At 32.0% G+C, this 22,727-nt stretch overlaps 4 protein-coding genes across 14 annotated transcripts; 2 read left to right on the top strand and 2 right to left on the bottom strand.

Annotated features, from left to right (window-relative positions):
• LOC100647197 (DAZ-associated protein 2) lies at positions 1-12,711 on the bottom strand. Of its 6 annotated transcripts, XM_048412050.1 has the most exons (6): positions 7,463-9,262; positions 4,464-4,538; positions 4,278-4,381; positions 4,032-4,190; positions 3,784-3,953; positions 1-2,952 (listed from the first exon to the last, which is right to left on the bottom strand). In XM_048412050.1, coding segments are annotated over exons 1-6 (624 nt in total). In that variant the 5' UTR covers positions 7,578-9,262; the 3' UTR covers positions 1-2,951. The 6 variants fall into 6 exon arrangements, with proteins under 6 accessions (XP_048268007.1, XP_012171577.1, XP_003400620.1 ...); XM_012316187.3 differs by lacking the exon at positions 7,463-9,262 and adding an exon at positions 12,552-12,711 and having other exon boundaries at positions 1-3,953; positions 4,473-4,538; XM_003400572.4 differs by lacking the exon at positions 7,463-9,262 and adding an exon at positions 12,552-12,710 and having other exon boundaries at positions 1-3,953.
• A 508-nt stretch (positions 12,712-13,219) lies between these two features.
• LOC100645573 (probable ATP-dependent RNA helicase DDX23) lies at positions 13,220-17,413 on the top strand. Of its 2 annotated transcripts, XM_012316183.3 has the most exons (11): positions 13,220-13,376; positions 13,728-14,307; positions 14,387-14,719; positions 14,803-15,225; positions 15,297-15,423; positions 15,494-15,617; positions 15,694-15,809; positions 15,885-16,145; positions 16,254-16,428; positions 16,500-16,741; positions 17,187-17,413. In XM_012316183.3, exons 2-10 carry the CDS (start codon positions 13,736-13,738, stop codon positions 16,721-16,723), a joined length of 2,355 nt encoding a protein of 784 aa, XP_012171573.1. In that variant the 5' UTR covers positions 13,220-13,376; positions 13,728-13,735; the 3' UTR covers positions 16,724-16,741; positions 17,187-17,413. The 2 variants fall into 2 exon arrangements, with proteins under 2 accessions (XP_012171573.1, XP_003400607.1); XM_003400559.4 differs by lacking the exon at positions 13,220-13,376 and having other exon boundaries at positions 13,555-14,307.
• Positions 16,743-21,988, bottom strand: LOC100646963 (testicular acid phosphatase homolog). Of its 5 annotated transcripts, none has more exons than XM_048411949.1 (8): positions 21,837-21,988; positions 19,263-19,299; positions 18,644-18,732; positions 18,425-18,503; positions 18,097-18,336; positions 17,851-18,036; positions 17,436-17,771; positions 16,743-17,363 (listed from the first exon to the last, which is right to left on the bottom strand). In XM_048411949.1, exons 4-8 carry the CDS (start codon positions 18,491-18,493, stop codon positions 17,187-17,189), a joined length of 1,008 nt encoding a protein of 335 aa, XP_048267906.1. In that variant the 5' UTR covers positions 18,494-18,503; positions 18,644-18,732; positions 19,263-19,299; positions 21,837-21,988; the 3' UTR covers positions 16,743-17,186. The 5 variants fall into 5 exon arrangements, with proteins under 5 accessions (XP_048267906.1, XP_048267905.1, XP_048267904.1 ...); XM_048411948.1 differs by having other exon boundaries at positions 18,405-18,503; positions 21,837-21,986; XM_048411947.1 differs by lacking the exons at positions 19,263-19,299; positions 21,837-21,988 and adding an exon at positions 18,957-19,252 and having other exon boundaries at positions 18,097-18,332.
• LOC100651418 lies at positions 20,181-22,720 on the top strand. Its single transcript, XM_048411980.1, has 8 exons — positions 20,181-20,217; positions 20,654-20,868; positions 21,117-21,320; positions 21,403-21,693; positions 21,874-21,998; positions 22,059-22,176; positions 22,243-22,409; positions 22,495-22,720. Exons 1-8 carry the CDS (start codon positions 20,181-20,183, stop codon positions 22,718-22,720), a joined length of 1,383 nt encoding a protein of 460 aa, XP_048267937.1.
• Positions 22,721-22,727: the final 7 nt, after the last annotated feature.

Genomic DNA, 22,727 nt, shown 5'->3' with positions numbered 1-22,727 from the left:
TTGCAATTAATATCATTTCTTTATTGTTACAATAGACATTACGCTTATTGCACACTTTTTTCATGATATAAAACCTTTCCACCACTCTCGCTCAAAATACAAAATAATTGGTCAAAATGTTGCGTAAATTTTGTTCTAAATTGTAGGTAATCTGCGAATAAATTGTTTAAATAATAATAATTTAAATATAAATATCAACACAACATAATTCAATTGTTTCTTCACGTGTACAAGTTCCTATAAAATTAGCCATTGGGCTTAGTATTCATTTTCTTTCATTTTTCTCTTTCTGAAAGGATCATTGTAACATTCAATTCTTATCATAGCTGCAAAGATTAAGATGGCTCAGTGCACTTCTTGTGCAATGTAAGGTATGAGCGAAGTGCCCCATTTTTTGCAATAAACAGCCCTTTGCTGATATGCAAACTCGCAAAAATTCGACGAGAGTGATTACATTTCAAGTAACGACATACTTCTCGCTTATCACCTTTTTTTGTCTTTTTTTAAATATTTTTTTCTTTTTTTTTTTTAATACGCGTCTCAAATTCCTAAATGCGACTCGTACATGTGTCGATTATGACTCAATGTCGTCAAATGGAATGGCATGAGTGTTTTTTTTTTTTTTGTTTTGGAAAATGTCAATTTTCTCAGATGTCTCGAGGTATAAGTGAATGCTGCGGTATTTATTTCGCACCTGGCGTCGCACGGATTGAGAAAAAAGGTCTATGTAACATTTTGTATCCCAATCAGTCAGACTCTTCGGACTAGATTTTTTTTCTTTTAATAAGATTGAGATTACGCGCTTCTTTATCAAACGCTGGTCATATGTGAATAACTGTAGGTACATCTGGTAGAAAAAGAATTGAAGGTACAAGGTGAATGTAAGTTATGGCGCTGTGGCAACAAATTTGGCCAGTGCGTTTCGCCCTTATGAAAATTTGAATTCCAATCGTTCGCGCATTATCCTCTTTTTCTTCTTTTCTTTTCGTAGAAACTCAATTAAATTCGACGATGGTACAAAACAAGACAAGTACCTACATATTCTGCTTTAGATTTTGAGGTAATCAGATATCACAAAATACAAAGAACAGTAGTTAATTTTTTTAGGAAGTTCCTGCGTTTTTTAACGGTGCAAAAATTGAAAACGTTGGATGAATTTTGTTTTTGAAATTGATACATAATTTCCTCCATAGAATAAACTTGATTCATAAAAATTTAACTAATAGAATTTTCAAAGCAGAATAGAAATCACTTTGATTCACTGTTAATTAAATTGTAACTTATTTTAATCTCAATTAAAGAGTAAAAAGTCACTTTTGTTTACATCACAGAGAGGTATTTGAAAATACCCATCCTCATTAAAGCCCAATGCGAAACATATTAGAGTACTGGTCAAGTTTGCCGGAACACCTATTCGAAAAATTCTAAATAGAACTGCGTTTCTTGGTCCTATCCTAAGCTATCACCGATTGTAAATTAGTTTCTTCGATCTTCATTGCTTAATTAATATCGTGTTTAATTGTGCACCTGCAGAATGGAACATTTCAGGTATCCTATCAGCAGGTTCACCGTACTATATGCCTATGATCGCGGAGCAAAACAGTCGTTTTCGTAGCTGTGTGCAACTAGTTATTTTTTTTCACAATCTCCAGGATTTCTGTGTCTCTTCGTTCTTTGAAATAGATCTCAAGTTTCTCAGAAAATAGTATGTAGTTGTTAACAACATTCTGCACTGTATATTAAATTATAGGCGTTACGAACTCGCTGCGTTGCTTACCGTATCATTACCGCAACATCGCCTAATATGGCTGACATAAGGCTTGACCCCGTCGTTACGAACTTTCCCTCTACTTACATGGATATTCAATTTGTACTTTGAAATTGAGTCAACTATTTGTTTCCTTCGTGAGCTTTGGTCGAATTCAGTTCCCACATAGTTACTATGCAACTTGACACGAATAAAGAAAACTTGGATAATGTTACTATGTTTACAATGCTTACGGAGAGGACGTACTTATATACTATATATACTATTATATTTTTTGGGTATTACACATCGATCAGTTCGAATAGTTACACGGGTGCTTATTGAAAAGGCAAAATAACGTTTATTGAGGAATTTCAGTCACTACATGGTAACTGTTTCAATCAAAGCACAATTTTAACCCACTTATAGAAATTCGAACGCCGCGGGCAAGCCTTTCATTTCAATTAAATAATAACTTTGTTAGCCGACCTAGCTAATCTGCATTTAAAAAAGAAACATCAAACAACTAGGAAGAAAGACTACTGTTTTTAAAGAAGAGAGTGCGTACTTTTAGGTAGAGTAGGTAAGTATCTTTGAAGTCGATTGAATACGTGAGAATCTTCGGTATATTTTATAATTTTGAACTTTGTCGTTTGGCACTCGAGCCTTGAACATCGCTTATACATATTTTATAATCATAAAATGCGTCAAAATTACATAATGATTTTAATGACGTGAAAAAGGAACCATTTCAAACATTTCTCTCCCTACTGCCCTCACTAAAATTTTTATCAAAAAAAAAAGAATAATAAAAGTTTCCTATGTACTACTAATTGTTCGCTAAATTACAGGTATAATGCGCAACAAATAACCTCAACAATTACGAATGACTCTCACGCATTCCTCAGGCTCCTATCACGAACATGTTCTTTTTTCCCTAAACGTTGGGGCTATGATGACCTTTTTTCACGTTGGAAAAGAAACTTCATTGGAGCATTAAAAGCTCCAAAGGAAAAAAATATCGAAAAAAAATATAGTCGTCTAGAAAGTAACAGAAATAACGCGAGCAACCCCTTTGCTCTTCGGTTTGCCTTGCAGAAAACCAAGTCGCGCTTAAAAAAGGCTTAGAACACACTTTGAATATCGATCCCTGTAGGCGAATAAGACAACTCGCATCCACTGGTGCATGTATTCACCCGCTAACTCTAAAAAGAAGAACAACACCGTGTTCCCTACTCTCGCTCGCGTTTAACATCACTTTTATAAAATAAAAATGGAACATCTCGTGCGTTTTGAAATGTATCGTTAATTGCGTTAAATACGAAAAGATAAAACTTTTTTTAGATCACATAATTGAAATTTTCCATTTTCAAAAAGAATTTTATAGCATTCGTAATATTAAACGTACGGATTCTGTTATATTAATACAACTTAACGTCGCGTGACAATCGAGTAATTTAAAATAATATCTTGTATTTTTAAATAACCATCATTTTCTTAAATTTTAGTTTAAGTACGTCGAGGGATCATTTATCATTTGGTCGTTACCATCATGAGATAACGAAATATCATCGAAGACCTACAATTTCACTTTTACGCATCTTTAGTTTACAAAATGTGCTTTTAGATTTTTTTCGAGTTATCTCAAATAGCTGCTTTTTTTCAATCATATAACTGGTGCCGCACGAGTCTTCCCTTCTTAATGTTTCTCTTAAATCTTATAGTATGTTGTATGCGCCGACCGATAGCTAAAATTTGAAAATCGCATTGTGCACCGATAACTATACGTCACATATAAATCTGTGACAAGAAAAAACTAACGAGCTAACAGAAAATATACTAAGCACTTTTAGAATATTAGTGAATTAGAAAGTGCTATTTTTGCGATCGGTCCACGCACAAGATATACTAATTAATAGCTGCTCCCAATGTGAAAATAGTAGAATTCTAACATAAATCAGATTTGCCTACATGGATCATCTCGACAACAATGCCTTTGTTAGACTTAGTGTTTCACAAAAGTTTTAATGGTTTACCAAAAGGTGTAACCGCCTTCTGTTCCCCCTCCTAGGAAATTTTTCTTTTGCGATATAGCCACGCTGTGACTCGCCATTGCAGCTAGTTGAGCGGCATTTGGAACTGTTGGGGGTGGTGGCAAGACAGGTTGTGAGATACTATCAAATCGATTAGTAGCATCGAATCCATTCTTCAAAAGAATTTAACAAATTAGTATGCTCATGTATATATAATAACAAAGAACATGCAATAAATTTTAATTACTTACAGGCATCACAAGTGTAGGGGGCCTAACTGGAGGCTGCATTGCTGCTGCAGGGTAATATGCTGCAGCTGCAGCTAATGGTGGATAATATTGCAATGGTCCATATGCAGGATAACCCGCTAAGTATCCTGGGTATCCTTGACCATACATTGGTTGATACATCTATACAAATTAATTGCAAAGTTCTGAAGAAAATTTCTAATGTATCAACACATTTTTCTTAGATGATGAATGCAACAAAGTCCTCACCATCGGATGAGTAAGAGTTTGATCATACGTCGGCGGCGGTGGTCCTTGCGCTGCATAAAGTTGTGGTTGATTAGGAAATACTCCATACGGTGCGGCACCTGCAACTATATTGTAAAATTCGCATGTAATCGGATCACTAAAACCTGACGGAATCGACACATCGAAACACAGAGATGATTCTCTTACGTGTACTACCGTAGGTAGCAGGCTGTGCCGGCGCAGGGACAAAACCTGTTGGTGGATGAGGTGTCACCGGGTATGCTGTAACACATGCAATGGAAAATGCAAGTCCGTTCAGTTTGTTGGCCGTAGGTTCGATCTAAGCCAACGGTACGTGGTACCACTGCCAGAAAGGATAAGAGAGAACATGAATTATCAAACAATAGGAAACATCGGAACTCTTCATTCACTTTCAATCCTTTCACCCTATATACTTCATAAGTTCCTTTTCTGTCTCCTATTGATCGTATAACTCATATCCTCAGCATCGAAACGTTTTTGACGCTAGTCTTTTTCTATTGTACATTATTACTAAGAAACTATTCTTTTTCCATCTTTGATTAAAAATTTAATTCTAATGTATAGAATGCGTCAAATACGTCTTGATTCCAAAAGTGGTACTCCCACACCCAAGTATATCTTACACATGACATACACCGTTTTTATCAAGGTACTATTCAAAGCTCAAACAATGTTAGTCACTAAATAATGGTGAAAAGAAATAACCGAAAAAACGGTATCGTTGCCTTCTTGTTACCTTTAGAGTTTACAGCAGTTCTCACAGTCTTATATATTCATACAAGTGGAGAGCAAACGTTACAATCGAAACGTGTCAAGAAAAAAAGGAAATCAACGAAGAAACTAATAATGCATTTCCGCGTAAACTTCAGTGGTACAAGACAGGCTTCGTAGTAAAAACATTTACGGCTCTTTCGAAAATCCATCATCCAGCAGTGCTTCCCTTTTTACATAATATCTTGAATAGTCTCAGTGACGCACAAAAACACAGAGAATTGTAAAAAATTTGAATTTCGGGGATTCTCGAAAGAAGCGTAGTTGAAAGCGAGACACTTGAGAATAGCTTAGCAAACTATACTTCTGGTACCTTAACTGTGAATAAATAAACAACAGCACGTATATATATATGTGTATATATATACATACATATATATATATATATATATATATATATATACACACATATATATATATATATGTTTGGAATTTGACATGGAGCAATCTGTGGTACATCTTGTCACTAGTATAATTAAAATGAAAAAAGGTCTCGGACAATGTTTTTTATTTTCTGTTTGTTCTTTTTCTTTTTAAAGAAACAAAGAACCGCGTTGAAAAAAAAAGGAAAATAAGAGAAGAACGGGAAGGTTCTTCGTCGAATTCTTTTCACCTTCTTGAAACATAATACACAGAAAAGTTATACAAACAAATCTAACAATACAGCCACTACGGGTATGATATGTAATGTTTGACAGTCAAAAGAATCGTCAGGCAGTCAGTCAAGAATTAAAAAAAAATTAAGAAAAAGAAAGAAGAAGAATAACAAGAATAAAATGAGAAACTATTCTCAAATGAAAACTCGCGTTAATCGACCTACCTTTACTTCTAAACTAAGATATACGAAACCGATCTCAAAGCAAATAGCGTTACGCAATCAAGGTAAAAGCCAAATACATTCGTCTAAATAGTCGAACCTCTGAATATTCATGAACTGATATTAAGTGTTTGAGGAGTTAAATGCATCAGATGATTCCGATAGAAAAATGTTACTTTTCAGCATCTGTCTCGTATCTCATAGGAAAATATGCAAGGGGAAACCCCTAATTTCTTCGATTAGTTCTCCTGATATTAAAAAGTGTCATGAAATTTAAAAATAAAGATACAAAGTTCTCGACAAATTCGCAAATATGTTTGAACACAGTTATGAAACATTCTGGTTCGACTAGATCAAAAAAGGAAATAAATGACAAAAAACAGAGCTAAAATAAAGCCAGGAATAAATAGGGTAAATGGATTGTTCCAAAAAGTGATGTTAAAAAACAAGCCCAGTAATTAAAAATCGATTAAGTGAGACAGAATTTCTTTTTCTCTTCTCGTTTTTTTTTTTTTTAAGTAACGGTATAAGTTCCAATTAAATTGAATTTTCATTCAAATTAACTAAGAAATCGTCATTGCTTTCGGGCGGTGAATGTGTAATTTATACAATGAGTACAGTGGTACGATGAAAAAGGTATACATATATATATATGTCCGTAATATGTACATATATATATGTATATGTATATCAAGTTCCACACATTCAAAAAGTTGTGACAAGATTCAGCAAACCACAAATTTCTGCAAATATCCATAAATAAAGATCAAACATGATTAAAAGTTCTTTATAATTGCGTAATATATATTATTAATTGGGCGCTGTTCGCGTAAACATTGCCACGAGCAGATTTTCGTCATCGGCCACTTTCAACTCTCATTCTCGTAAGCAAACACGAGAACGCCCAATTTTCATGTTTTTTTAAAAGTAGAGACTAAGTTATGCCCTGTTCCATAGCCATTTAACATACGCAAAGCACACACAAGAAATATGTTATTTTCTTATTTCTTTCTTTTAAAGCAATAATTATCTCTATATTAAAAAGACGAATGCAACGCATATATGCTTCATTTGGCGTAGCAGTCGTTCATTTGTCATTCGAAATTTCTTGTTAATGCAACAAATCCTGAACGTTAACATAGATCTAGAACGCGTATGATAAATAGCTCAAGCCCAGTAGCAGTGGATGGACATGTTGTACTCTAACATAGACGTCAGCCCACACCAAATTGTCCATGATAATTGAACACTGGTCCAACGCATGGAAACGAGCACTCTCCTCAAATTATGTTATATTGCACTTTATACAAGCCTATGTGTAGGATGATACCGTTTCCTTCATCCTCCGCGTAACTAGAAGCATTCATATAGCTTGTGCATTTTCCCATTTGTAAAAGATGAGGCTCGTTATATCCATTACTTAGATCAGCCTTCAATCGAATAATAAATTTATGTGTCAGTGCCACGGTGCAAACAATCATCGAATCCAATAACAATTGATTATAATATTAATATGCTAGTACGAGTTTACTGGGTAACTTGAACAGTGTTCTTTCTTTTCTTGCTTTATATTCACCTAATTCCTTTCTTTCTCTTTTCCCTCTTTCTGCCTCTCCCACTTTTTCATCCCCTTTCTTTCTGCTCTTTATTCGACCCGCCTTTCTCTCGTACACGCACGCATTCCCTCTCATCTCCTGCTCTCTGTTATTACTTTCGTAACCTAATTTGTCCCAATGAGCATATTCGACCTAATTTGCCATCAGAACCAAATGGTCTATCGCGTTTTACACGCTCACGCGAGAAACTGGGCGAAACCTGCCCGTTTTGTTTCGTTATAATCGCGATTCATCTATTTCATTCTTTTTTTTAAACTAGACGATTTTATTCATCGAAATGCTTCGGTGGAACAGTTTTTGTGCCTCAGAGAACCCAGCGACCGAGGAATGATCGAAGATTTCACTTTCACTGTATTCACATAATATTTAGAAGAATCTTCAAAAGCAAATATTCTTTGAGAAATAATAATTATATTGAAATTATTGAAAATTATATTAATAATAATAGCTTAATTATTGTTATTCAATCTCTATTAATTGGTCATTTTCATAAAAGAACATAATAATGTAGTAAACTAAGATTATTTTCAATATATAACATGATCTAATTTTATTAATTTCATCTTTCCATGTTTCTGTTAGAACAACGTGTATTTAAGATCATTTAAAAATATTTCTATATTTTTCTCCGTATTTTGATATTTTGTTCCACTTGCTGTAATTTCAAGAACATCCCTGTAGAAGAACAATGTGACAAGCTTTATCATCAGGTGATATCTATTCATCTGCTATTCTTCCCTTGATTCCTAGTCTCGATATAGATTTAATCGACTTTTTATCGAACATGTCTAGACCGCTGGGTTTAAGAAAGTAGAGACATCCTTATATTCACAACTCTCGATGAATATCGTTGAATACTATCTCATATTTAAGCTCACTATTAACAGTATACATGATATATTCTGCCAAACATGCACATGCAACTCAAAAACGCTCGAGAGATTCCTATGACCTTGTAGCAACAATCCGACTGAACCAATTTCTTAATAATTTCCCAGAACTTTCGTTGAAGGAAGAAAAGCAATTTTTAGAGATGTTAATGAATTCGATGGTTTGTTCACGACAGGAATAGGAACGTCTCTGTGTCGTGTCTAAAAGACCATTTATAAAATTCCTCAACTACACGATTAAAAACCGACGAAAATAATTCGTTCGATTCCTTCTTAACCATTTTCTATCTTTCTTCAGAACAAAATATTACAGTTTATTCGTAAGAAAAGCTTATATCTGCAAAAAAGGAAACACATCGACCATTAGAAAGTTAAGAAGGCAACGAGCGAAGGCAAACATAAAAGATAGAATTATGAAAAAATCTACAACATGTTATGAACATGCATTACGTTAAAACGTGCGAGCAACTTCTATACGAACAAAAATTAAATAAGATATATTTATAAACTTTCTTTTCTCGATCGTTTTTTGATCGGATGTAAATGAAGGAATAAAATGTCAGTCATCGAAGAAGCTCACACGTCACGTGTCTTTCTAGCAACGCATTCCAAGCATGCAAACTAAAATACAAATATGTAAAAAATGATCAAAGCTATGTATATATGTATATATTTGCACACAAAGTAGGTAAGGAGGCAAACAAACATAATTTCGCTCTTGAAATATTTTTCGTTACATATTACATTCATCTAAAAGATATCTATGAAACACGCTTCATCGTTTTGTTTGTTATTTGTAGTCGACGAAGCATGTTTTTATTTTCATGTCATTTTTATCAACTTTTCTTCCTTTTATAATTTGATCATGATTTTATTACGTTTCTTTCTTTTTTACTTTTAAAGTTATTACCGAGATAGACAATATTTATTTATAAGTTACATATATGAATGTATATACGCTATACATTTTTCTTTCTTTTATTTGTTTCTTTCCAATTAAACGGAAATAAACTAATGCGCTACTATTGTTGAAGAAAGTATATTTTTCCCTTGTATATCAACTACAAGTAAGTACGTGCAAAACTGACCACAAGTTTCATCTTTCATATTATTAATTAACTTCTAATTTATTTCAACATATTAAAAGAATAGAAAACGATAATTATCAAATATTTTAATAAATATGTATTTATTTTTAGTGTTTCTTTTCATCTTGAGAAACTTGTAGCCGGAATCAAAGCAACATGCACTATTGTTAAAAGTGAGCTACCAAGTTTCTATTGAGTAAAAATATTATAAATACGCTGAGCTTAAATACAGCATTCGTGTCCACCCCGTTGACTCACTGTGAAATCTTGCGACGTATCATTTATAAGAGAATTTATTTACTTTTTTGCATTCTTAATTTACCCAAAAAAAGAAACGAAACCAAATATTGTATATATACTATAAGAAACCTGAATTCTCTCTTTAATAAAAGCCACAAGAGATACAGTGAGTATTGAAACAAAGAAAATAAAAAAAAAGAAAAAAATAGAAAAAGAGAAAAATAAGCAATCAGCCAATACCACGATTTCATTACGAAATATTTGTACACCCATATCAATATCTTACGTTCATATTGATTTGGATATATAGCAGCCGACGTCTCCAATTCAAAAAGTATAACTCTCTGATCATGTGTTTAAACTCATTCACAAAAAGACTTACAAATACCATTGATGATCCTAAGCGATCTCTGTTTACGAGGGTATTCGTTTTCTAATATCGCGAGATGACAGTTTCGCTCAAAACGCCTGCGATAAAACTTTTTACGCGGTCGGAAGAGTACGTATCGTTGTTCAACTATGTACAAGCGTGCGGTACTCATACACTACGTTTCTGCTTTCTTTAGATCGACAGATTTTCAACAAGCAATCTCTTAACACATGGATTTTTCGATCCTTTTAATACCTGATGATCGTGGATTAATAACCAACGTAGGCCTGGAAAAATGAGGAAACTGGCATTAGTCTATTAGGGATTGATTTTAATTCACGTGGCATTCCTACAATTTTCTCACGATATTTATAAAATATATATTCTTCATATTATTTCCTTTTATAATTTTACAAGCCAGGCATTCCACGATCTCTTGGTATTACGGTTAGCTAATAAAAAAATTAATAATAAGAGGAATATTGGAAGGGATTGAAGACAGAATTTGATCGCTTGAAACATCGAAGGCGGGAAAGTAAGGGTGATTCGATGTTGAATATTTTTGTTCGCTTTCTTTTCACTTTTTGAATCAGGAGGCGCACGGTGCGTTTATATCTTCATATATATATTTGGTAGAATATATATATATGTGTGTGTATGTGTGTGTGTATACGTAATATATGTTGGTATATAAACACGTAGTGAGTTAGGTAATATATAGAGTAAGGTGAGGTTAGATACGTGGCTTAGGCTGCGCGAACGCCGGTCTCCGAAGCTCCACCTACTGACTGGGATCAAATCGTCTTTGTAATGGTCCGCTGCAAACATATTGACAGCCACAACTGTAGGCGCTATCCTTCGGTTTTTTAGCGGCTATACCGTCACGGTAATATGCTCGCAGATTTGCACCAGTATAATCCTCAATTTCTCGTCGTAATCATTAACGGTGTAATACTGATCTACTTACAGACTAAACTTTTACACATCCCTTAAACGCTATTGCTCTGTAATCATACATTTGCCTTAGGAACAGAGCGGACTGAATTAGGAATAATCACATAAGTGTCCGAGCTGTTAATTAAGTACAATAGTAGATTACTATAAAATCATGTAGTCATGGTCCAAGCTGTACGTCAATTAAATATTTCCATCAGCACGTAAAAGACTTGGAAAGCCAGTAGTAATATTAAATTACATACCTCACTCGTACGAGTTATTAAACAGCTTCTTTATAAAAGCTTTTACTGAGCATTATAGACAATCTATATATACTGATACATTTTTGGAGGTTATGGAAAAAGATAACTTCAAACGCTCCTCTATGGAATCTATTTTATGACATATCAATTGAAATTAAGACATCTCATAGATGTGAAAAAATTATAATTTGAAATTAATGCTTGATGACTTTCTTAAATATATAAAATGTTTTTTAAGGTATAACGAATCTGAATTCATCAAAATTATATCATTCATGTATCTTAACTATAAATTAGAAAAATAATATAATTGTGTCAGAACAAAATTATCCATTATTAACCTTAGTATATCTATAAGCACTACAAAATAAAAAAAAATATAAATGGCTTCCAGAAGTCTGTTGTATAATATTACACAATCTAACTTTATTTTTTACCTTCTTTTCTTAAAGCATCAATTGAAACTTAATTATTTAGGGAAAATTGAATTATAAATTACAATATTAATGTAGATGTGTACCATAGAAAGAAATATTATTCATTCTTTGCCATGACAATGTTACTAATGTTTTTAAGTTCCAATTATCAAAAAATATAATTTCTAATAAAAAGCTTGACACAACTTTTGTGAAATATGAAAAATATTTGTATTCTTCCATTCAGAGCTCCATAAAATTTAAAATTTTTATTTTCAGTAAGAACGCCATAATACATGATAAAATTTAGTAATAATGATATTTTTGAACTTAATACAATTTTTCTTGAACGCGTAAAGCGTACATTATTCGTACATGTATACTAAATTCTTGAATACATACAGTAGTTTGTGGAATGTAACATAGAGATAAAGTTACATGTGATACGAAACTAATAATATTGATAACATTTGAATAAAATTATATCGTTTTAGATAGCATACGATTTTTAATAAAGAGTCATCGTGAAAATTATTCAAGACGAACTTTGGAAGCCATTTTGTATTTCCCACACACAATGCGGTATTGATTTATCTGTCACTGGGCAGAAATTCAAGTTTCTCTCATCGCATTAAAACGAGATTTTATATGTGTAATAATGATACGAGTCTCGATCAAATTTAAACGTGCACCATTCTTCACAGGTGTCGGATAGCATTGCTAACATAAAAAAAACTCGTCGTCGTACGAGTGACAAGTGGTATTCTCGACTTGAAAACACGAGATATTCTTAACGTGTATAACACATATTGCTAGTCGTATTACACGATTACGATATATAGTTACCTTTCTTGTCGGTCATTATTGCTTAATGTTTCACAAATTCTAGAAAAAAATACGTTATTCTTAATTAAATCACCGATTTAAATTACAATACTGAGGAGACAAGCAACGGCTGTGACACTTGACGTACACTAGCGCCCTTTATTGAGCCTTCCCGTGGCTCGCTCGATGCTTTGCTTCCATTGGCTTGAATCTTACATCACGTTGTCCAATCATTACAAAATAACCCGCTCATAATTGGGCGGTAAAAATTCAATACATTTTATTGTGTAATCATTTTTCCAGCAATTTAATATTAAAGCAAAAATGACTTGGACATAAGCCTTTATATCTAAATCTAAGTAAAAGGATTTCATAATAACTTTTGGAATATCTTTCGCAATAATTTTTTAACACAAAATATTTGAAATTGCATTCGATCATTTAAAAATAATTATTATTATTCAAATGTTCGAAATTTGAAAAACAAATTTTTTTATTCGTATTTGTCTTCATTTCATATTCCATAAATCTTGAACAATGGTGCTAATTCTAATTTAATAAAATAATTATTTCCTTTGTTTAAATATATTATAGCTTACATGTATTGTACCAAAAATTGTTTACACTAAATAGAAAATTACGTAAATTAAAGATTAATATTTTGTTAGACAAGAATAGAGGAGAAAATTCCTCTCTAATGAAAACTACGAAATTATGTCGCGTGCATTGAAAAGTTAACCATAGTCGTTATACTTGTGAATTTGTAAATTTTATACAGCTGTACAAGTGTAGTTCTTGTGTGCAAATTTATTTGATTCAAAGAGAAAAGTTGTTATCTTTCATTTAGTAAGAGAAATTTATTCTGTTTTTATTTATATTTTATAACATGAAAGTATATTTAACAACTTCATACAATCTGATTATATCACGTATACTTTGTTGTGACATTTGACAATAGTTTGATAATATATTTGATAATAGTTCAAGTATTATATATTTATTATAATTATTTATAAAAAATGTCATTATAGAGAGTAATTATTAATGTAATGATATATAATGTTTATTTTGTTATCTATTTATTATTAAAAAGATAACGAATATTTATGGCTTTAGCTGTATAACCTCTCAAAGTAGTTTATTAATCACTTGTGGATATTATTCCAATTAATCAATTCAAACACAATTAATTTGTAGAATTTTCAATGGCTCATGATAAAAAAACCGTAAGACGAAGTCGATCACGTGAACGAGATCGCGAACGTGAAAGAGAGCGAGAACGTCGAGATAGAAGACGTTCAAGAAGTAGATCAAAGGATCGGAAAAAAGATAGGAAACGTTCAAGATCGCGTGAAAGATCAAGGGAAAGGGATAGATCACGCGAAAAAGATAGAGATAGATCAAGAGAAAGGCGAGAATTTAAAGACAAATCAAAGGATGACAAAAAGCGTAAACCAAGTCCTATATTTGTCATAGAAGACGAAAATAAGAAAGAGAACAAAACTGAACCAAAGAAAGAGGAGGAGGAAACTGATGAAAAACAAAAGCCTCCTCCAAAGAAAGAACCATTAAGTTTAGAAGAATTATTAGCTAAAAAAAAGGCAGAAGAAGAAGCACGTGCTAAACCAAAGTTTCTAACTAAAGAAGAACGTGCTGCTCTAGCATTACAAAAACGACAAGAAGAAGTCGAAGCAATAAGAAAACAACAGGAGGATATACGTAAATCTTTCCATAGCGAAAATGTTGGGAAAGATAGAGAGTGGGATGAGAGAGACAGGTATATATATATAATATTTACTTACATAAATTAAATTTATAAAATAACAATTTATATTTCATTACAACTTTTCAAACAGACGTAGAGATGGTCAGCGTACAAGAGAAGATGAAATTAAAGACAAGGATAAAGAGAAAGAAGTAGAAGCTATTAAGGAACGTTATTTAGGATTAGTGAAGAAAAAACGACGTGTTAGAAGATTAAATGACAGAAAATTTGTATTTGACTGGGATACCTCAGAAGACACATCTGTTGACTATAATAGTATATACAAGGAAAGGCATCAGGTACAATTTTTTGGTAGAGGGAATCTTGCTGGAATAGATATTAAAGCACAAAAACGAGATCAAAGTAAATTTTATGGAGAATTACTAGAAAAACGAAGAACAGAAGCTGAAAAGGAACAGGAAAAGTATGTATCCTTTCCTAAAAGTACAATTTATTCATGTAAAAATATACAATTTTTTCATGAATTTACATGTCCTTCTTTTCTAGAATGCGATTAAAGAAAGTGAAGAGAAAAGAAGAGAAGCAAAAGTGGGATGACAGACATTGGTCAGAGAAAGCTCTTCATGAAATGACAGAAAGGGATTGGCGTATATTCAGAGAGGATTATAATATTACAATAAAAGGAGGACGTATACCTGATCCAATTAGATCATGGAAAGAATCAGGATTTCCAAAAGAAATTCTTGATATCATTGATAAAGTGGGATATAAAGATTTAACACCTATACAGAGACAAGCTATTCCCATAGGACTTCAGAATCGTGATATCATTGGAGTTGCTGAAACTGGATCTGGAAAAACGCTAGCATTTTTAATTCCATTACTGTTATGGATTACTAGTTTACCAAAAATTGAAAGATTAGAAGAAGCAGATCAAGGTCCTTACAGTATAATTTTAGCACCAACTCGGTATGTTTATTATCTATATTTTTAATCCTTTTAATTTACCAGTAAGTACTCTATAAATTACATTTTACCAGGGAGTTGGCTCAACAAATTGAAGAAGAGACTAATAAATTTGGACAACCATTAGGTATAAGAACAGTTGTAGTTGTAGGTGGTCTCTCAAGAGAAGAACAAGGATTTAGGTTGAGAATGGGATGCGAGGTACTATTTATATATATTTATAATGTAAAAAACCATTTCCTACATCTTAAATTAATTTCTACTATTACAGATTGTTATAGCCACACCAGGACGATTAATTGATGTATTAGAAAACCGATACTTAGTTTTAAATCAGTGTACTTATATTGTATTGGATGAAGCTGATAGAATGATAGATATGGGTTTTGAGCCAGGTATGTTCTTCAAACTACTAATTCATCTTGTGTATAAGGTAAGTAAATATTAATTATCAAAATCATCAATTTTTAGATGTCCAAAAAATTCTGGAATATATGCCAGTTACAAATCTAAAACCAGACAACGAGGACGCTGAAAATGAAGAAAAACTTTTAGCTAATTACAATACAAAGAAAAAATATAGACAAGTAAGAAATAATATTTAATATTACATTTTATCTAAATCCAAATATATATAATGAACAAATTTATTGTCTTTCTAGACTGTTATGTTTACAGCAACAATGCCACCTGCAGTAGAACGATTAGCTAGAACGTATTTAAGGCGACCTGCTGTTGTATACATCGGCAGCGTAGGAAAACCGACAGAAAGAACAGAACAAATTGTACATATAATGGGTGAAGCTGATAAGCGTAAGAAATTAATGGAAATACTTAGTAGAGGAGTTGAACCACCAGTCATCATATTCGTTAATCAAAAGAAGGGAGCTGATGTTCTCGCACGAGGTTTAGAGAAACTGGGCGTACGTTTGAGTTTTAAATATTTTATAATATCCTAAATTCAGCAAGAACATATCCTATTTGTATTGTAAAACTCGATATTTGGTACAATATTTTATTTCATTTTTCAGTATAATGCTTGCACTCTTCATGGTGGTAAAGGACAAGAACAAAGAGAGTATGCACTTGCTTCTCTGAAAAGTGGTAGTAAAGATATTTTGGTTGCCACTGATGTGGCAGGCCGTGGTATTGATATTAAAGATGTGTCTATGGTCATTAATTACGATATGGCTAAGACTATAGAAGGTAAATATATATTATTAAAAGAAATTGAATTGTGTGGACAGGAATATATGTTACTTTTCACGTGTTTATAGACTACACACATCGTATTGGTAGAACTGGACGTGCTGGAAAAGCTGGTCTTGCCATTTCATTCTGTACCAAAGACGATAGTCATCTGTTCTATGATCTGAAACAAACTATTCTTGCAAGTCCTATATCTACTTGTCCACCTGAATTACTAAATCATCCAGATGCTCAACATAAACCTGGAACAGTGGTTACAAAAAAACGTCGGGAAGAGAAAATATTTGCCTAAAAAGAAAAAAATTTATTTGTAAGTATTTGTTTACAACTATCATGTACGTTTATTTCTTGTATGCAAGTACATATTTTTTCATAGAAAATAAGTAGAATATGGACAAAGTATATATGTAACAGAAAAGTAAATAGATAAAAATACAAATAAATACATTTTAGAAAAATAATTTTTATTATTATTACAAATCAGTTTATGTAAATTAAAAAGTTGCTAACATGTATATTTTAGGATTACAATTAAAAAATAAGTGTCTTCAACTATCGTTTCGAAAAAATTAATCTATTTATTTTACATGTATTGTACTCCTAGATAATTTTAAAAATATACATGTTTTCATTTATTTAGAGTTGTTAAATTAATTCATTTTCTTAAATGAAATTATTTATTGTCATCAAAATTAATGGCTTATATAATACTTTTATCGCAATCCTTATGGTTCATATTTACCAAATAACTATAGTCAAGGAAGCGGAGCGGGTGGAGGAGTATAGTCTCCATCGACTTTACACTCTTCATCCCAATTATCTGGAATCATTGGTTTTAAAATCTGTACGAACTTTTCAAGAGGACATACTGTTGTACATCCAGGAACATTCAGAGGATATGGTTTATGTTCAGTGCTATTTTTTAAAAACATCTAAAAAAGATAAAGTGTAAACCAGTAATAAAAATGACTTTTACATTTAAGATTTGTTATGCTATAATTTACCTGAACATTCCATCCATCGTTTTTTTCATGTAACTCAATCATTACCATAATATTATAATGTGGCATTTGATTGTTCCATACATGCATAAGATCCATTAAAGTTACAATAGTACTGTCATGACCAACATACATAAACATTTTTCTTTCTTCAGGTTCCAAATTATTATTTTTTTTCGCTAACATATCGCTAACAATCTTTTTTAGAAAAGGTCCTCCTTTAAGTTTCTTAAGATCATCATTATACACATTAAGTTGAAAATCGTATAATGTAAGCGGTATTAGTTTATCAGGATAATAATCTTTAGTCCACTCGGGAAGAGTCAAGTTCATATGTTTCTAAAGCAATCAATTTGCGTTATTAATACAATTTTTATAATGTATAATTTCCCATTTTTGTTAGAAAATCAATACAAACCTCTGCTGTTAAAGTTCCGTAAAGTGAACTCACATCACTGGGAGTTGAAATCACCATACCCGTTAAATTTGTCAATTCTTCGTAGAGTTGTTTATTTTCGTTTTGAATTCGTTGAACTTCTGTCAAGTTCGTAATTGTACGTCGTAATTTAGTATATTTTGGACATGTATCCCATATTAACATTAACTAAAAATATAAAATTATATAAAATATATAATTATTTAAATATTTAAATAAAATGTGTACCGTATCTTCCGAACGTGGTTGGTAAAATAAGGTAACAGGTTGCCAAGCTAAATCATGTTTAAAAGACTGTTTCTCAGTTGGTTTCCACAAAGCTGCTGCTTCCAACATGGCAGACATTTTTGTACGGTCAACAGCAGTGGATTGCAAGTAAAATATATTAGGGCTATAAACTAGACCCAAAAAATTATTGTACTGTTTCCTTAAGAAAACACCTTGATTGTATTGATTTCTTCTTCCTTCCTATACAGAATTACTTATGTTAATAATAAAAATGTTGATATAGTAATAGAAATCGTATAAAGCATTACATTTGTTAATTGACCCCAACCATAAGGCTCCATGGAATCATTGATATAAGGATCATTTGGATAAGTGTCTTGTGGTGCTCTGTCTCCATGCCTCATTACCTAAAAGTTTATTGCCATAGTTAGAAATTCTATATCTCTTTTATTGATTATGTGATAACATTAATCAAATTGCAAACAGATTTGGCTCAAATATGGAAGAAAAAGAAATGTTCTTTTTCATTTAATTTTTTTATATTTACCACTGTTACTAGTCGAAGGGTATTACTTTCAATATCTTTATTATCTTCATCATTACTTGTCTCAACATTTTCAACTAGTGTAGGCAATTCTAGAAGATAAGAACATATGATACTTTAAATTATTATTTCAAGGACATTCTGAAACTATACACTCAAACATTAGAAATAGTCACAATTGCAGAAATATCGATAAATTGCAATATTTTTCATGCTTTTGTCACGTTTAAAGACAAATACATATTCGTTCACAATTTGATACGCGATATTTGGAAATTTACGAAATATGATTCGCATAGATATAAAAAAAAATTACCTAGAGTTAAACAGATAATACTCAGGAAAAGAAAGAGTTTAAAAACAATCATTATGGAAATATAATTTTTTCTCAAGATTTCTATTGACGCCTGAACTTCCGCGTGCTATTCTGTAAACAGGACGAAAGCATACTGGTGCTTAAACAAATGTCAGCAGATGAATCCTATGTCCCCACCATGTGAAAACCGGTATTATACAGTATAATGTTATTTGTAATATGACTATGTTGTATACTCAAATGTCCAACATTTATTTCATACATATTAACTATACTATATAAGTGTAGAATATTCCTCGTACGTACTTCAGATACTTCAGGTATCATGATCACTTCATGAAACCTAAAAAAAGGGCATAAATTAGTTATGTATATATATATATATTAGTTATGTATATGTTAAAAGAAAATTCTACAATTATTTTTTAAGAAACTAAATATTTTTGGTGAAATTACGAATACGAAGTACTGTTTTCACTAATTTACTTTAATGAAGTTTAGTCAGCGAATTTTTAATGCCGTTTGAATTTTTTACAAATAATATATACATTTGAAGGAAGTACAAAGAAAATTATGCGTTGTTATGCAATAAGCACATTGACTTGCAATAATTTCTATTGTCATGTTATACTATCTTATTTTTGAATTTCATGTTTTATAAAGAACATGTACTAATAGAAATATATTGCAATATATCCTTGAAAGTGAATAGTATGAAATTAGAACAGTTTAAAAATATTAGAATATATTATTCTATTGTATGAATTGCATCGAAGCGTTGAAATAAAAGTAGTAGTAGTTCTGTAGTTCTCGGTTGCTGTGGATTTGATCTTACTAAATAATAAATTAAAAAGTAGTTGCGTAAAAAGGGACAAATCCAATATTCGAAACCGGTGCTAACCCGTTTTTAATGAAATGCGAATGCAATAGTGTCATTATGGTAACCGTTAAACACTGCTGGCTATAAGAAAATATTTTAAAAAACATTTTGTACATAATAGAATCGATAGTCAAACATGCGAAAAAAAACATCATTGTCAAATTTATTAGAAAAGTATGCGGATAATATTAATAATTAACAATTGTATTGTACAATTAATAATAATTAATGATAGTAGATACTTATGTAATTCTTGATTAGCAATTGTCACTTTCACCTTGATCGTAGTTAATGACTACTTCTTGGTGTTAAGATTTTACAAACGTTAAAAATGACTTTTCAAAATGTTAATGTTTGAGAAAACGAAACAAAAAAATAGAAGTATTAATCAGAATATTCCTTTAAAGCTTAAATATATTTTCAAAGAAAATGAAAGTTCAAAGACTGAAGAAGATAAATTAAAATGATATGCTCATTATAAAAGGAGTATCGATAGAAGGAGTATTCATTGTAGTATTATTATATCAACATATGTAGGAAAACGAAAAATACATTAATGCGAGAATATAACAAGTGTTAAAGAAATCATTGCATTTGAATCCGAGAAACCTTGCCTACTTTTATTTTAGCGGAATTTGTCTACTACATCAGTCTCTTGTCATTTTTTATTGTCAAGGCAACGACATAATCAACCAGGATATTCATTCGTTTTACTGAAATATCTTCCAACCGCGTTATCCTCTGAACAAGTTTTTATAGGCATCTACGAGGATTGATTTCCCTCAGCGCGATCCGAAAATTCTTAATCGCTAAGTAGAAACCTTTAAAATCAAAGTTACGTATGCAAGCGTCTTCGTGAAGTTAAGAATCATCAGAAACGTCGAAGACGTGATTTCACTGAAAGGACCTGGACCTGTAGATACGAAAACCGCTTCAGCCGTGGATCGCATAAACGAGGGTAGTCAAGCGGCGGTGTCGAAACCCCGGAAATCCCGTCGCAAGAAGCCAAAAAACGCTACAGCCAATTCCAAGGTCTTTTTTGAAACTCTTTGATCTATCATTTTTCAATCTTCAATTCTTAAATTATTTGTTGATCGAGTTCATTGCCGTTAACTTCTTTTGATATATATAATACGAACGATATATTACAATACGATAAAAAGATTTGTTTTTCAATATAACATTTATAGAAATCGTTAGTGGAGTTGAAGAACGTCTATCTTTTTTTCATTTTTATTAATTAATATTTAGATGATTTTTATATATCATATTAATTAAAGGCAAAAGCTATGTCAACTCCTTGCGGCGAATATCGAAAGGAGATCCAAAAGTGTAATGTCCAAGCTGGAGCACAAGTGGTGAATCAACAACCATGTTCCATACCAACAATTCAAAATCAAACTACCTCAGCAGCACCAATGCGACCTAGATCTGTCTATACGGCGCATAGTTATCACGCACAGACTGATGAAACTAATTTCCAGGTACTTTACATAATAGTTAGCGTGATTATTAATTATTAAAAGTAATCTTCATTCTTTAAAATAATTTATCTTTCTTCTTTAGCGATACAGTGAATTTCCCAAGTACTTTGAAGCACCACCGTCGGAGCAATGGGGTGGATTAGCCGCTACAACGGCATTTTCTAATTCAACAGCACTTTGGCGGCAACCACGAAATTCTAAAACCATTGCACCATATTATGAAGAGACGTGCCTCTATGCAGAAAACTGGAGAGAACATGATTCCGATGCTGCTATTGTAGCTACACCACATGGTACAATTTCATTGAGACTTCACAACAGAATTCGGGTTGATATGACGATCGATCGTGCAGTTAGAGTAATTAATTTTAAGGTATCTTCTTTTTTCTATTTTATAACAAAATTCTTGTTTTAAGCAAATCTAAATATCATAATTAAACCATCTGTGTAAAAACAATATAATACGAGTTCATAGTAATGCAGTAACACAAATGGAAAGCAATCTCTAATACCTACATGATTATTATCTGAATTGCATTTATCGTCAGCGTAGAATAATATTGTACTATCGTTGAGCGGTTCTGGAGCGGCTGCGGCATTACTCCATCCAAATGGAAGAATATATCAGTATGGATCAAGAGTTGAAATCCTGGCCCATGACGCCCATGGCAATAACAAGTCAGTGGTATCTGTAACTTTATTAAAGTATCATTAACAAATATTATTATTCTTCATCAGATATGCGAAGATGTGGTATAAAGGAGTGAGCTTTACTTCAGAGCAGTGTGCTCTAGTTTATTTAGTTGATACAGCGGGGACAAGAACAACTACGGATTCATTTTCAGATATGGGTCAGGTATGAAAAACAGATATCATTCTATAAACTGTATAACTGTACTAAAAGGAAATGTTTAACTTTTAGGACTTTTCTCTTAGTGTTTTTTACTCTCGTTCTCGACATGGTGCAGCATGCTTACAAGAAGCTGCAGCAGCTTTAAGTGCTGCTCAATATTGGTTAACTAATGAAGGTGTAGAAAATTGGATCATTAATAATGTTAGAGTTTCACAAACACCTGATGGTCTTGTCAGGTAATTTTATTCATAAAAATTGTAAGAAAAAGTAATTTATACAATAGCGCATCAGTCAATAAGCACATAAATTTTTACTTATTAGGATTGCACGAAATAGTAACAAATACCAATTACGAACATCGCCTAGTAATGGAACAGCTTCATTAACAACACCATTTTTACATTGTACGGCATCTCTTGGTCAAACTTCCCATCTTTTTGTGCGTCGTGGTGAGCGACGTATGCATTATGATGGAACTAGTTTTATTGTACGAAACGCGGGTCACAGTGCTGGATTCGATGATAACAATCAATTGAAAGTTTATTAAGAAAAAT

The sequence above is a fragment of the Bombus terrestris genome, chromosome 14, assembly GCF_910591885.1.
Source record: "Bombus terrestris chromosome 14, iyBomTerr1.2, whole genome shotgun sequence".
Classification (NCBI taxonomy): domain Eukaryota; kingdom Metazoa; phylum Arthropoda; class Insecta; order Hymenoptera; family Apidae; genus Bombus; species Bombus terrestris.
The sequence above is the reverse complement of the archived record's forward strand: the minus strand, read 5'-3'. Positions and strand labels throughout refer to the sequence as shown.